General features: G+C 45.1%; 1 protein-coding gene across 14 annotated transcripts in view; it reads left to right on the forward strand.

Annotated features, from left to right (window-relative positions):
- The window catches only part of Enox1 (ecto-NOX disulfide-thiol exchanger 1), a 569,119-nt gene that overhangs the window by 544,791 nt on the left and 7,681 nt on the right, over nt 1-16,647 (forward strand). For all 14 annotated transcript variants that reach the window (XM_031363000.1, XM_031362997.1, XM_031362998.1 and 11 more), the window contains 2 exons: nt 2,467-2,569; nt 10,338-10,423. In XM_031363000.1, the coding sequence (XP_031218860.1) occupies nt 2,467-2,569; nt 10,338-10,423 (189 nt within the window). The remainder of the gene's footprint in view (nt 1-2,466; nt 2,570-10,337; nt 10,424-16,647) is intronic.

Genomic DNA, 16,647 nt, shown 5'->3' on the forward strand with positions numbered 1-16,647 from the left:
GTCCCACGGCGTCTGGTGTCTCTAGCAAGAAGTGGTGAGCAGTCTCCAGGTGAGTGGTGCTCTCCGCGGAACAGCATCCTCTACGGTGGTACTGGGAGCGCTCCCTGCGCAGGGTACTGGGAACGCAGCAGCGGCAGCAGCAGCTGTGGTGGTACTGAGAGCGCTCCCTGCGTGCCGGCAGCGGCAGCGGGAGCCGCTCCACCTGGCAGCCGGGGTCCCAGCGGCCGCTCCACGTGGCCGTGTGCCCTGTCTGCCCCGGCGGTGAGGAGCTGGTCGGTAGACGCAAACTGCCGTGTTCCCGGGGCTCGGCACCAAAATGATGGGTTTTGAGTCGCGGCAGGAAGCGTCTGCAGACACCAGGCCCAGGCAGTTTCATGTGTAAGAGGTTTAATTGGAAGGAGGGTAGGGGGGTAGCAGCACAGGAAGAGAGAGGGGAGAGAGAGAAGAGAGAGAGAAAGATGGAGGAAAGCACCTATATATATATATATGTCGTGTGACGTAGCAGTCCAGGTAAAGGTGGGAGCTGAACCCAATGGATTCTGGGAATATGGTCACCGTTGCCCTGGCGACAGGTCTGTGGACCCGCCCACATATCTGCTGCAGGCAGGTTCTGGATGCTAACAATAGGACCTGCCATGCTTCCCACAGGATGAGCACAGTAATGCTAGGGAACATGGCATGGTCACCACAGCCTCGGGGTATAATTGTCAGTTGGTCTTGGGCTTAGAGTATAGTAGCCACTCCTCTGAAGTTGTAGAATATGGATGGCCTTCTCCAGGTCCAAGGGACAAGTCCAGATGATACCAGGGCTTTGTCCTCAATACTTAGGGCCCCCTGTAGAAAATACCTTTCCTACATTCCCTGGCGAGTATTCAGATGACATTGGTGTGCACTGTGCTGTTTTCCATGTTCCCGGTGGTGTATAATGTGGAGATCATCCCTAGACCTGTACTGATAGAGCATTTGCATCTGTTGCCCTGTGGCTATAGAACATGAATGAAGAGACAAGTGTGGTTGATGCAGGGAGCAGCCATACTAGCAACTGCAGTCCCAAGGAGGAGACCTCCCTACTCGTGTGGGCCCTTTTCCTGAGGTTCTGGTAGGCTGCTTGTCCTGAGGTTGTAAGATTCCTCAGGGACTACCTGAAACCCTGTGAAGATTCACAGGTTTCAAGGCTGGTAAGGTAAGATGGCATCTAGCAGGAGCTTCTTTTTGGCCTACCTTTCCCTTACAGTGCAGAGCATCCCTGCCTCCCACATAGCCAGAGACCTCATGGTAAAGCCCGCGGTTTGCTCCATTCTCTTGGGCACCATGCTGACAACTGCATTTTATTTAGAGGTCCAGGTTATCTTCCTTGCTAATTTCTAGCACTCTCCTGCAACCACTCATTTCAAGTTACAGTTGTCTCCTTGTTGCCCTGGTACTTACCCATGGCAAGGCTGAGTACAAGGAGCAGTTATTCAACCATTGTTGGATCTCTCTCCAGGGGAGGAAGCTGTCTTTCAGTTAGGAATTTCCCTCCAGCAAGACTCAACTTCCCTGGTGATTACACTTATGTGCAAGCTTTTTGTTTTGTTTTGTTTTGTTTTTGTTTTTGTTTTTTTGAGACAGGGTTTCCTTTGTGTAGCCCTGGCTGTCCTGGAACTCACTCTGTAGACCAGGCTGGCCTCAAACTCAGAAATCCGCCTGCCTCTGCCTCCCAAGTGCTGGGATTAAAGGCGTGCGCCACCACTGCCCAGCTAATGTGCAAGCTTTTAAGGTTCTATCATATCATATTCTATTTCACATTATAAACCAATAATGGGAGGATGTGAGTCAGGTCTTTATCTCTGTCTTTAACTTTTAGAAGGCCGTAGAAATAATCCCTAACAGTTCAGGTGTGGTATGTCATGTGTGGACAGCTCCTGTTCAATTCCTCATTGTTCAGTTAAAAAACAAAAGCCAAAACACCCAAAACCGTCTCCCAGGTTTGCCCTCCCTTCCCTTCATTCTTCATAAGAATCCATTCCTACTCAAATACTCCGCCTTCAGCTCCATCTCAGCTTCTCAGCCCATCCTGAAGTCTGTGCTCATTCAGTTATGACACAATCAGTCTTCTGTAAGCTTTGACACATCCCCCAAAATTCCATGTTTAGAATAAAAGATATTATCATGGCTTCAGCCATATGCAGCCTTTGTGAATAGAGGTGGTGGTTGGTTTGGTTTAACTGACAAAAATCTAAGAACTAATCTAAAAACTAATCTAAATAGTTTCGTCAAAATTTATTACTCTTAAATAGGATCTTGGTTGTGTGGGAGCGAAGTTAGGAACCTATTATTGTACAAATAACTTTAAGATTTTATCTCCACTTCTAAGAGGAAACAATGGCCTGTTTTATAGAGTTTAAGAAAAGGGTAGGGTCTGTTCATTAAAATGCATGGGGTCTACATAAATACCTACCTGGCTTTTGCCTTTTTACTTTATAGGAAATCAATGTGTTGACGGTTGCGTTGGTTAACCAAGACCGAGAGAACAACACTGAAAAAAGAAGCCAAGGCTTAAAATCTGAGAAGGAGGCCCTGCTGATAGGTAAGAGCGACCTCTTCGTATCATTTATCTACAGAAATCATGCCCAGAGAATCAACTTGGACAATAGTTTAGTAACTCACTTCCATTGTGACAACAATCTAAATAGCTATGCCTCCCAATCGGAGGTCAGACTTATTTCACCAAGATTATGCAATGTACGTCTCAACTGAGTGTCCCACAGAGTGGCAAGAGGTTCCTTCTCCTTTGGAACTAGAAACATTAGGTAGTTGTCAGTCAGAAAATCAGGTTCAAGAAAATAGGTTAATCCACATCCCATGTGTCATAAATCTGAAAGATTTAAAATTTAAAAAGCGATCCTGTTGGTTCTTGTTCAAAAGTTCATAAGCCTAGCCAGACATTTAGGCAATTTCAAACCTGGAGATGAGCCTCTAAGCCCCTTAGCAGAGGTTCCATTCTGAAGTCAGCCCCAAGGCCAGACCTATAATGCTGATTATTAATCACTGTATCCAGAGTAGTGTCGTTAGGATAATTGGGAATGTCTAAACCATATTCCTCACCATGTGGATTTATTTAGTTGAGATGAACAAGAGATGCTGGTCCCTAAGAAAGAGAAAGAAAAAATAAGTTACAGTTCACCTACAATATCCACTTGCCCCAAAAGATATAACCAGTGGTCCTGGCTGTGCCTTGGTAGAAACCCCAGCATGGGGGTCCCAGGCTCCTGAAACCACCCCTGCCTCCTCTGCAAGGATGGAGACCCCAGTGCACATGAGGCAGACTGTTCCCACCCCCCAGGTCAGTATCTAGCAGAAGCAACATCTTCTAGATACTGCATCCACTCTCACCTTTAAAATGACAAGCTCACTGGGGCCTGCAGAAGCTGGCACAGGAGAAATTAAATTCAAAAGATAGTCCAAACTTCATCCATCACATATAGATTTTTCAACTACGGGGTTATTGAATGTGACACCAACTTAGAGATACTCCAAGGAAAACCAATTATTTTTTTTCTCTCTGATGATATACAGCTGTAATAATATGCCATGCTCACGTCTCAAAAGACATGCTGATGTGCATCAGCTCCAGGAACCCAAAACGAGCCCATATGTAGCTGCTAACTGGCTTTTTCCTCCCCTCAGAAAATATTTCCAACCCTGAAAACTGTTTATTTTATTCAGTGTGACTAAGATATGACTACTGCCCCTACAATGCTTTGGGTATATAACAAAATGCATAATGATCTGTAGAGAACTTTCTAGAAGTGTGAATAATACTGACCACTTACAAGCTTTTAAAATTTAGAACAGGCCCCTAAGTTATTTTCCTTTTCATCAGAGATTACCTCCTATTTAATTGTATATTTTCCTTGGAGAATACATTTCATTTGTGATATCTTTTAAATAGTTCTGTGCATATATTATATAAAATATGTGTGTAGGTTATAAATGTGTTTATATATACACATTTAGTCAATTTCCAAAATAATTTTAAGTATCTCCTTAATTATTATAAATTCTGAATTATTTATGTGTAGATATGTATGTGAACGTGTATGTACGGGCCCTCAGAGCCCAGAGGATTGAGATGCCTCTGACGCTGGAGTCAGAGACCATCATGAGCTACCTGACATGGATGCTGGAAGCCAAACTTAAATCCTCTATAATAAACACGATTACCTGCTGAGCTCTCTCTCCAGCCCGTAATTATTATCCATTAAGGAGAGGAGACATGGCGGGTGGGGGGGGTTGTTTATAACTCTCTACCTCTACTAATGCCTTTAGTATCAGAAAAAAGAAATGAGCTATTTCAGTGTAATAGAAAGCCAACTATGAAGAATTCAGCATCTTCAATAAAAGTCTGCACATCCGACTGAATGTTCCCCTCACAGTTCTCCTTTGGAGCCAGGCTACCTGTAAACAGTGGATTGGAATAAAAGAAAACAAGGAACGTACTCATCTCAAGCTGGTACACGAGAACCTTCTGTTACAGAGGAGGCTGGGGACGTTAGCGTTGATCAACATAAACCAAGCAGCAATCTTTCCTTTCAATTCTCTGTTATTACCTTCCTCTAGTGATGGCTTAACAAAAGATAGGACTTCCTCCCACAAACCCGCCCACTAAACAGCCATACTTATATTCTTCTAAAAGAGAGCAATCCTTTTGAATTCCACAAAGGGTTCTGTGATGGAGAAGTATCTTCAAGCTGGGCAGTGGATCCCGTGAAAGGCTGCCATGGCCTCTGTTATTAAGGCCCCACTATCCAGTTAACATTCCCATTGCCATGAAGTGTCCTGATAAAAGTGACTTAGGGGAGGAAGGACTTGATTGGCTCACAGTTTTGAGGTTATGGTCCACCGTGGTGGAGGAGTCACTGCAGCGGGGCCGTGAGGCAGCCGGTCCCATGGCACCCACAGACAAGAGGCAGAGAGAGAGAGAAATGCATGTGCTCAGCTCATTTTTACTCTTAAATATTTTTATAGACTCTTAGAGAATTTCATACAATATCTCCTGATCATATTCAACTCCTTCCAGATCCTTCCCTGTGTTTGCATGTTTGAAGAGTCCATCTTGTGGCAGCTGTCTTGGTCCTCTGGCTCTTGCAACATTTCCACACACACCCCTCCATGATGTTCCCGGAGCCTTATATGTGTGTGGGGTGAGGGGTGGGGGTTGTTGTTAATGTGTTAATTGGGGTAGTTCCCCCACAGTTAGTTGACTTCTTCATTTTGACCAGGTATGACTTTCTCTAATGAGTTTAGTCTACTGCAGAGAGGCCACCTCTTGGATGAGGGGTGACAGCGACACTCAGCAGTGGGTATGAGGATATGAGTATTTACAATGCAGTTACAAATTATTCTGGTTTAACAAAGCGGCAAGTAGCAGGTTCTCCTTTAGTTCCCATGTCCTCACCAGCCACAAGCACTTGGCTAATTTAGAGATCCAAGCATGGATTCCTCCCTGTGAGTGGGTCCCAGTAAGTAGCTATTGCTTACGCCTAGGAGACAGTACCACTGCTGCCTCTCTCAGAGCATCTGGCTGTGCTAGCATCACAGCTGGATAGGACCATTGCTTGCCTTTCTCCTTGTGTGCTTGCATGGTTGCTTAGAGTGAGAACTGATCATGGGGAGGAGACTTCCAGGTCCCATCTAGATGGATTTCTCCAAATCCTGTGCATGAAGTGTGCTGTGTCTTCGGCAACAGGGTCTTGCCTTGTTTTCCTGGAAGGCACCAAAGGCAAGGCAGTTGCTGTGGGAGTCTATTGAATTCCCATAACCATTAACTCAAAAGGAAGTTTTCCCTACCTGGCATCGGGGCTTTTGTTAGTCTATGCGGGTGGGGGCATTGTCACCCCAATTGTCATAGCTTCAGTGAAATATTTGTGTGTGTGTGATTATGCAACCATAAAGTAATATAATCCCCTGTGGGGTTTTTTCAAACATCCTTAGTGTTATTTATTCTTCTTCCTCCCCTCTTCCATTCCCCCTCCCCAGGTAAGTCTTTCCTACCAGTTTTCCCCATTTTCCTTTCATAGTAACTGCGCCCTACCCTCCTTAGTGCCCCTCACCCCACCCAACTTCTACCACCATGGTCCCATTTTAGTTTCCTGGTATCTGCAGTTATTGCGGGTTATATTATTGGTTGGCAAACATCTGGGACTATCTGAGAGTATATTCAGGTACCCCAACACCCTCTCAGGACACATTAATTTTATATGGGAAGAGACACAAATTTCAGGTGCCTGGAAGACAAAGGGAGTGAAAAAAAAAAAAACCTACTTTAAGGGCATTCCAGTGAATATGGAAATGGGGTTAGAACTTCCGGAGCAAGGACATTATCTGTAGTCCTTTATCTGGCAGGGCAGCCAAAGCAGGTTCTGTCCATTCTCAGGACCCCATTATAAAATCAAAGTCTTTGTTTCATTTATTTATTTTATTGTGACAAGTTAACAAAAAGCAATCAGGACACTCCTCATTGTGAATCCCATGCAGATGCAGTCAAACCCCTTCTTAGTTTGAGCTGGGTACTAAGTAACTTCCCTTCAGCCTCCCTGGTTATGAGAACCATCAGGTCCTTAATGGTCAGGCAGAACATACGTTCCCACCATTCCGTCTCCTCCTCAGGCCAGGATCTATGCATTCTTTGGTCACATGGCGTCTCCTCATACCTCTGCTCCCTTACTGTCTCACCAGCTCATTATGTGTCCCCTGTGTTAGGACTGGAATGCTCCACATAATACCTGGGTGCTAGGGGAAAAAAATAGTTGAACATAAAGACACTACACTTATAGAAAGTTGGATGGTAACTTTTCGGTGTTCTTGTTGAACGGTAGTGAGGCACTGTCCTCCCATACAAGCATAGGCTCTCCAGAGCACTGTGACTCCCACAGCCTCCTCTGTCCCTGTCTGCCCACCTCTCCAGCCCCCTTTGAAACTGTTCATTTCTTAATCCAGCCTATCGGCTGCACTCCACATGGCTGGATTCAGATGGTAATCTTCTAGAAACCCTCTTCCCGGGCTTCAAGAGGCCATTCTTTCCCTTCAGTGACTTCCTCTCATAGCCTTTCCTTTACTGGGGTCTCCTTAGCTTGGTCTCTAAATCCCAGAATCCTCAGGTTCAGACTCAAGCTCCAGTTTTTGTCTCCTGCAACATTTAGAACATATTCCAAGGCCCATGCTGGCAATTAAGGCTCTGCCTCCCACACATGCCTCTAGATGAGAGCCATAGTCCTCTTTAGCTAGCGCTGGTCTTGCCTGACTGTTCCTAGTGCAGGGCCCTTGCACCCCGAGGAGTGCATAGGCGTACTGCAGACTTAGTACAGTAGGCTCCTTAACATCTCCCATTTGGAAGACTGTCTCAGAGTCTCACTGACTCAGAGAAGCCTGCATTTGACCCTCAGTGTAAAATAGCTCCCAGCAACCTCCAGGGCGCCCTGTGCTTTGCCGCTGGTTTTCTCTCTGCTATGCTTATCACCATCTGAAAACATTTCCTCCAGTCTTAATGTCTGCATTTACCATCTATGCTGTTCATCTAGGCTGAAAAGCCAAATAAATGGTCCTTTTTGTTTTTTTTTTTTTTTTTTTTTTTTTTTCTGGCTTTCACTATGCCATACCCAGCACCTTGGCATCATATTGCCACCGAGTGCTTTAAAGTAGAAACCTAACAGAACTGAATGATGGCGAGGGGACGCAAGTACTATTTGGTTAATTCAAACACTAGCAATTTGGTCTTCGTGAGGTTCAAAACAAGGATAAAATAGATGGCCCTGATGGAACGCTTTTATGTGGCCTGCCAGAATGAGCCTTCCGAATGAGAGCGGCTGCTCCTCATGTAGAGCTGGTTTGCATTTTTCTTAAGTAGCTTTTAGGGCTCTGAGACCCTTAAAAAGCCCAGTAGGACAACAGTCTGCTGCTTTTATCCTACTTAGACTGTTGGCTTACAAATACATTCCGCACTATTGGGAACACATTCTTAAGTGGGAAGGCCTGCTGCTGATCTCCAGAAATAGGCAGAGCAACAGAGCCCTTCTGTCTGCAGCCCACCTGCTCAGCATCAGCTTAGCCCCCAGAGTGCCAGGAATGAGTCTCCATTTGGGGGCGTGTTGGCATTATTCATTAACTTTGGAGTTAACACAACCAGCTCCTCCCTTTTTCTCCATTATTCGGCTTTATCCTTGAGAATTTCAAATATATATACAATGATTAATGATTATATCCACCATTGCCCATCTCTAACTCCCCCTGTACATTCTTAGCACATCTTCCTCTTAATATCATGTTTTGGGTTTTGTTTTGCATGCATGCATATAACTACCCTTCTAAGTTTATCCAGTATATATATATATATATATATATATATATCCCTCCACTGGAGCATGGGAAACCTATCCATGGTCACAGTATCAAAAATCAGGATCCTATCCTCCCCAGCTGCTCATAGCTCGTCAGTAAGGGATGGGACCTAGCAACCATCCCAACTTTGCCAGGATTTGAGCTGGCGTCTAATCTCTATGCCCATAGGCCTGGGCTGCTCTCAGCCATGATCAGAGAGGTTTCTTTTTGCGGTGAGCAACAGCCAATGGAGAGATGCACAACTGATCAGAACTTTTGAGAGCTGAGAGACTGAGTTCTAGGCCTAAATGGGACGTCTATAGCAAACCTTCTCCCAAGGTTCAGGAACACTGTAGAAGGCAGGGAGTGTGCGGGGAGGATGTAAGAGCCAGAGGATAGGGAGAAATGTTCTGAAATGCTGTCTTCTAGATAGGACATGGCTATCATGTGCAAGGATTCACAGCAGCTATGGTTACCTGCACACCACCTGCAAAGCGGTCCCTTTTCCTTTCCAGGGAACAACCTGGTTCCTTTCAAGAAGCCGTAGAGACTTAATTTACACAGCTGAATCTGATTTTTAATATGAAAAAAAAAACCAAGCATACAGAACAGAAAAACTACATTTTCTCAAGTGGTCACTTAAAGATGTTAAAATTACCATCATCTCCTATAGATGGTCCCTATTATTCCATAAAACTGTAGATCAGAAAAAGATCTGCACGGACTCAGAATGAAAGGCGAGCTCTCTGTGTTACAGAACAGACAATCTCAGAATTGAGATATTCCAGCCTGGTGGAGATGTAACTGTTCCTACCATCCTCAAGTAAACTTCAGAAGAAAGTCATCAAGAGAACTCGTCCAGACCCTCATTCTCTATCCTAGTCCTAGGATAAGTCGGGAACTTGTCTTTGAAACCTGCCTGGCCCTCATCCGTGAGCATCCCACACATCACACAGGAAGACTGGACAAACACCATCCCTAATCAGTTCAAGACCCCTGCAAATACAGGCTGGCCTGCTGCTTGGCCGGTGACTGCCCTGCCTACATTTTAGGCAGGTGACCTTTGACTCGCCAGCATCAGTTCTCGAGGTGCGCAGTGTGGGAGATGTAATACAGCTCACGCATGACTAAAGATGGCCACCTCCATCTAAGCCTGACCTTTTCACCAAGAGCAGCACACGGTCTGTGGAACTGACTCCCTCACGATTTTGCTCTGGGACCCGGGAGCAGGGAGAATGGGAAGGAAGATCACACTTTTCAATTCGGCCTTGACACTGATAATCCAGCCATTTGTCAGTACAACCAAGATGGAAAGGATTTCTGCAGAGTCCCCCATCCCCCAGACCTTTACAAATGATAACCGTGTGAGTTAGAGCAGAGGAGAAGAGAGCACCCGGATCCCTTTCCCTGGCAGCCACAGCCTGCGGAAGTGGCACGAGTTGCGTGGAGCCCCGTGTTGGGATGTGGATCACACACATTTCATAACCAGAGACTGTAATTATCAAGGACACTTGAGGCAACGTGATCTCTGACACAGCTGTCTGAGCTATTTTCAGACTACGAAGTCCATTGAGAGAAAAATAGATCATTTTAACCTTCCCAAAAAACTACAATTTCAGATCAGTAATTCGAGCATACACTTGGTAGTTGAGCTGCTTCTAGCCTCTCAGAGCCTTGATTTAGAAATATGTCTGTCCATCTATGCATCTTCCCAGAGTCTAGCCACACTAACTGCCAGACATCCCCATTCCACGAGACAGCACATTTATTCTCTTCAGTCTCTTGCGCCGTGTCTCTGTTACTGTCTGCAAAGTGCACTGTTAGTAGATGCTGGTTAAGAGGCATTGGAAATGGCCAGACCACGTGACTCAGTCTTGGGAAAGTTGGTGAGGTTAGGTGGCAATAGTTAACTGAGACGCCTCCCCGCCCTCCTCCAAAGAACTTACAATGTTTATCTTTTTTGTTTTATTTTAATGCAGGCATCATATCAACATTTCTTCATGTTCACCCCTTTGGAGCTAATATAGAGTATCTGTGGTCATACATGCAGCAGCTGGACTCGAAGGTAAAGTGTTTTGTTTTTTTTAATTGAACTTTCATTGTTGGAATTCAGTGTAATGCTTGCTGGCTGCAGGTGGACGCCGTGTGAGCTATATTAGGATAGAGCCCCATAGCTACCCCATAGCTGCCCCTCTCAAAGGACCTGGGGCTTTAGCAAGACAGTTGTCATCCACTTGCTTTTCTTTATATGAAGAAAAAAAAAATCAGTCATTTAAAGTGACAGTGACTTGTCACAGTCTACAGATGCCAGAGTGCTTTGAGAAGTGTGTGAGAGATTTGAAATTTTAGACTGGCCTGAAGGTTTCAGAGGAAGACATTGTGAGGGTGGCTAATGAGACAGGTTCCTCAGGTCACGTTCACACAAGATTCCATGCTCGAGATGTCACATGGAGGGACCATCACCATCAATAGCCTAAAGGACTAATATGATGCTCAAGAATGCCTGTCAATAGCTGTTTTTAGCATTATTTTCTAAGTGTTAAAAATGACAGCTGAGTTTCCCTCAGCTGTGTTCCTTATGGGTCGCACTCAGACTCAGGCCTTGGAACATTTTTTCTGAAGTTTGGCTCTCTCATCTGAAAATTAGCAGTGTTTTTGCCAAATTCTAAGAGCTGGGGAGGGGGAGTTGGGGAGGAAGGGAGGTGAGTTCAAGTGACCAGTTGAGAGGGGCTGCAGCTGGTAAAGCCATGTCCTTTAAAGGGCTGTCTGTGAGAGACAGGAGAGGGCTGGTCGACACCATAAAGGCAGAGGAAATAAACAGAAGCGCCGCCTCCAGGCAGGGAAAAGTACTGAGCCTTGTGCTACCAGATGCTCAGCCTACAGCTCTGTGACCCTGCAGCAAGCTCTGCTATCTAGGGCATCCTCTGTATTCTGTGGTTAGCACGGATTACAGGATTACATTACCACACTGCATTCTCATTTGACGCCAATGATTTTACCAACTCAGGATCACAATACTCCCTGCCTGAGCTGTATTAAGTAGACCTGACACTTCCCCTTTGAGAAGGACCATCTGGAACTGCAAGTGGTTTTTAGTCATAGACTTTTATGAAAGATAAAAGCAGTTAGGTTTTAAACTTTTTTTTCTATCCATACACATTAATGGTACATATCAGGGGAGTATAGTTTGGAGTTTTCCTAAATTCCTGAGGATTTAGATCAGCTATTCTCTTGTCACCCCCACCCCGCAAGACTTGTTTCCAAATATGAGTGAGGACATGTAGCACCTGCCTTTCTGTGCTGGCTTATGTCACTTCACATAATGTCAAGATTTCACCCTTTATAGATGAGTAATTCTCTAATATATACTTATTCATCTGTTGATTAACACCTAAGCTGACTATATAATATGGCTATTATAGATATTATAATAGGGTACTTTGGTAGGTAGATCTCTCTATATCCTAATTGAGATTTTTTTGGGGGCTGAATACCCAGAGTGGTATAGCTGGATCATATGATCTACTTTTAAGTTTTTTGAAATTTATTATTATATGTATACTTTTTTTGGACTGCATGTATGGGCACCATGAGTGCCTGCAGAGTCCAGAAGAGGGTGGACCCCTGTGAAACTGGGTTTACAGTTTCCCTAGTTAAGCTCTTCCCCCCTTTTCCCACTTCCCCATTATAGCACCTGTATCAACTATCCCCTTCCTAGATGTGTGTGACGCTAATTTGGGGGAGACAGGAATAAACATCTATTTACCTATTCACCCCAAATAGTGAACAGATGACAGATTGAAGTAAAGATGCCACCAGGATCCAAATTGGTACATCATTAAGTTTTATTGGCATTACTTAACAAGAGCAAAAATGGCACAATGACAGCTGCATCACCAAAAGCCCACCACAGCGTGGGAGAACCCCTCAGAAAGGCTGAAAACCTGCAGTGCACTGCAAAACTTTCAGGCTGCTCAGCAGGTTGGAGTGTGTCCTTTCTGGTAGTCCAGTGGGCAGGCCGGAGCCTTTCCAGGCTGCTGGGCTAGTCTCAGCTACTTCTATACAGTTGCATGGGCCTGACTTTCTTCCAGGCAGCTCAGCTGGTCTGAGCATACTTCACAGCAGTCCTTACTGCCGTACATGCACTTGGGGAGGGAAGAAGCTAGTGAATTCGGTCAGTTTCAGGGACTTCCTGATTTTAGTGTTTTCCTCCTGAGCTTATCTTGTTCCTGATCTTAGCTAGATGCTCTCAGCATTTCCCTATTTTGTGTGATGCTAGCTATGGGCTTGTCGGGTACAGCCTTTATTGTGATAAACAGTAATAATTCATCTATCAGGACTTTTAATATGAAGAGTTGACTTTTATCAAATACATTTTCTGCTTACTGGACTTTTATCGTTATAGTAGTGTGATAAATTGCATTTATTGATTTGCATATGCAGAATCACTCCTCATCACCATCACGGTACTGATCTCTTTCATGTGCTGCTAAATTTAATTTGATAGTATGTTGTTGAGAATTTTTGTGTTAGTATTTATCAGGGATACATTCCCGGTAGTTTTCTTTTTCTTTTCCTTGTGTCCTTGGGAGGTGTTGGTAAATAGAGAGTGCTGGTTACATGGCATGAGTTTGGCAAGGTCTTTGAATTTCAGATCTTCAGCATAGTTCAGGCTGAATTGGCATTAGTGCCTCAGAAGTTTTGTAAGATTCAGTAGTGAAACCATGTGATCCCAGGCTTTTTTCTTCTTCTTAGACATTTTAGAATGGATCCCATCACATTGCTTGTTATTAGGTTAGTGAGGTTTATGTCTTTGTGGTGCAATTTTGGTGGGCAACTTGTGACCATTTTTCTTCTTAATTTTATTTAAACTATCAGTATTGCCTTGAACCTTACGAGTTTTTCTGTATGATCAGCTTTTGAGTTCTTTAGTAGACATTGTTTATTTTAACTGCTCTGGAGTGTGCTCCTAGAGAAATTGACTTTTCCACAGCCATGCTCCTCCACTGAGATTCCTGCATGTGGTGGATTAGCCACGACTGTCATGGAGAGGCCTTCTCAGAACGTGGCTTTCCCTGATGCTGGTGTCAGCCTGTCAGTCTGTTATGGGATATTAATTCTGATTTTTGCCTGGGCACTTTAGAATAGTCTGATCAAGGTTCTTTGGCTGCTTGGAGACTTTGGCCAGTTGCATTTCGATAAGTGCAGAGACTCGCTTGTCTCTGCAGGCCACACAAGCAGGCACACAACACTTCAGTCGGGTATGTTGGAGATTGAAGTGGTCATGTAATGGTGTCCCTTATCAAGCTCAGGGGGAGGGGTTTATTGGGTAGCATCAGAAGTGATAAAAAGCCATTTCCCTCTGACTGGTGGCATGGACCTAGACCCTATACGATGAGAGATAGAGCCCCACTGTGGGATGCTCACACCCAGTCCTAACAGTAGTAAGTAGCTGGGACCGGGAGCCATTTAAATGAAGTAATAGTAGGAACTGAGGCTCCTTCTGCTGCCACTGGGATTGCCCGCCAGAAGTGAGACCTCGAAGGTCTCCATCTGTGTATGCCTACAGAGAGGACGTTTCTCCCTCTGGTCCCTGCTACTGTAATTCACCCTGGGTGATACACAGAAGCTAGGCCTCTGCCAGAGTCTTCTCCAGACATCCTTCACCCTACTGTGCGTAGGGTCGGGATACAGCCTGGCTACAGTGTGCCTAGACAGCCTGAGAGCCAGGTGTGTGAGAGAGAGCTGAATCTACATCATCGAGCCATGGTGAAATCCCTGGGGCCTAAGGGCACTTCTAGCTTAGAAGACAACAGTGTACTTCCCTCAGAAAGGAAACACCCAGAGCTCTCACCACTTCCATTTCTGCCCACACAGTCCTCCATGTCCTCAGGGAAATGTCCAGTAGTGCTGCCAAGTTTTGTCCTCCTTCCTGAGAGCGAATGTATCACAAAGGACTCCAAAACTGCTGGATGCCAGGGACTGGACCACATATTCTTTCTAGCCCAGAGAGGCTATGAGGATATTTATGCTTTTTAATCCAGAGAGGAAATTCTTGCTGAATTCTGGAATCCCACTTTTTTCAGGGCTTTACAAAGAAAACAAAATAATAAGAGGTTTGCCTTCTTTAACAGAATTCACCAGAGCCTTGTCCCCACATCAGCTGCCAAAAGGCTCCTAGTCCTGGATCTTCAGGCAGCCTGAGGATGCTGTCTCCAAGGCAGCAGCCAGGCCCAACTGCCTCTGCTTTAATCGGAATGAATGGGGAGTTGTGGCCCTATGCAGAGTTTTGGTGACTATTGCATTAAGGCAGCATGGATCTACCCCACCCACCACTGCACAGCAAGTAGGCTGCTTCTAATAATAAAAGCAATATGTGAGATTTCCACTCAGAAGAACACAGTTTCCTTAAGATCTGACACTACCACCAATGGCACAACTGTAAGCCTGCAAGCGTTTAGATTCTGCTCACCCCTGTAATGACAAAAACAAGAAAAGCAGGCCCTGTCCAGCCCTGTAATGTAACTGTTTTTTACTAGCATTTCCCCAAAGACTGCACTTGGGAATGAGAGTGGTTGGGAATGGAAGCGAGGGCAAGAATTAATTTAAATTATGCTGGGCATGTAAATTGTTCATGGCTCCTAAAACCATGTAGCCCCATAATAGGCCATTTTCCAGCTAAGTATTATTCTTGTTCCTGTTAATGATATTTGCATTTTGCTTTTTTTTTCCCTTTTTGACTTGTTCCCAGCTACCCACTCTTATTTCTTCATCCACCTGTCTTCTATCAGAAATGTGAGGCAGGCAGACAAGACGGTTCTTTCAGAGAGACAGGGCAAGGTTTCAGCAGGCTTCCCTTGAGAGCAGACAACCAAGCCTTCATTCACCTTGAACCGGAATCCCAGCTGTGAACCGAGCAACTCCGCCCTCCCACTGAGGCTAAGCCCACTGACGCTGGAGTGGAGCTGTGGCATCTGATTACTGCCTGCCTGCCTTCCTTTGCTCCATCTAACTGCTCATACAGTCTAGGGCAGCAGTTCTCAACCTTCCTATAGCTGAGACCTTTTAATACAGGTCCTCATGGTGTGGTGAGCTCCAACTATAGGATAATTTTCATTGCTAAGTTCATAACTGTAGTTTTGCTACTGTTATGAATCATAATGTAAATATCTGTTTCCGATGGCCTTAGGCAAACCCCATGAAAAGGGTTATTCAACCCCTAAAGGGGTCATGAACCTTAGGTTGAGAACTGCTGGTCTAGAGGCTCTTCTCCAAGCTACACACACACACACACACACACACACACACACACACACACACCTGCTGGTCTAGAGGCTCTTCTCCAAGCTACACACACACACACACACACACACACACATACACACACACAATACAACACACATATGTATTTTCTTTTGAGACAGAGCATCATCTCTGACTGGCTCAGAACTCTATGTAGACCAACTAAATACACCAAGCTGGCCTCAAACCAACGTGCCTCAGACTCCCAAGGGCTGGAATTAAAGGAAAGGTAAATTAAATTTACCTCTTCAAAGGACCTTAATTCAGTCCTGTGTGTGGCATGCTGCCCCACCCACCTCTGCATAACCTACAGCCTCTACTCAAAGCTCCTAGAGTGATTCCAAAACAACAGACCCACTATAATCTCACAATAGATGCTGCCAGATGCAGGCAGACCTGCCTCCCTTGGTGGCAGGATACCAACTCAACTTGGGTGCTCAGAGGTAGGTGAGCATTTCCCACCAAGGAAAAAACTCATCTGCATTTTTAAAACATTTCTCTGCACGTGCAAAATTTCAGCGTCTTTTCAATTTCTGCAAGATTCTGGCTTTGCCTTAATGGCCTAGCATTCTCTCCTGGGCTGTGGTGGATTGCGATGGTGGGTGAAGTGTTCCTAGTGGAATGTTTAAATTTCCCACATGAATAATCCTCACTGTGATATATGTGCTGGTGTTAACAGCCAGCTGTCAGTGAGCATTAATGAACGATGGCTTAGACAGACCATAATGAATGTGCTTTTTAGGTATCGTAGCACCTCCAGAAGGGAACAGACTCTCCACTTGCCTGCAAAAAAGAATACGCTCACTCACAGGAAGGGAAGCCAAGAGGGCTATGGGACACCCAAGGAATACTAGAATATGTCAGTCCTTTTCATGGGCCCAGGTTAGTCCTCTGATCCAGAGGGGAACAGGACAGATGGCCAGCACAGATCTAAGCGAGAGAGAGGGAGAGAGAGAGAGAGAGAGAGAGAGAGAGAGAGAGAGAGAG

Source organism: Mastomys coucha, unplaced genomic scaffold (assembly GCF_008632895.1).
Source record: "Mastomys coucha isolate ucsf_1 unplaced genomic scaffold, UCSF_Mcou_1 pScaffold9, whole genome shotgun sequence".
NCBI classification, from domain to species: domain Eukaryota; kingdom Metazoa; phylum Chordata; class Mammalia; order Rodentia; family Muridae; genus Mastomys; species Mastomys coucha.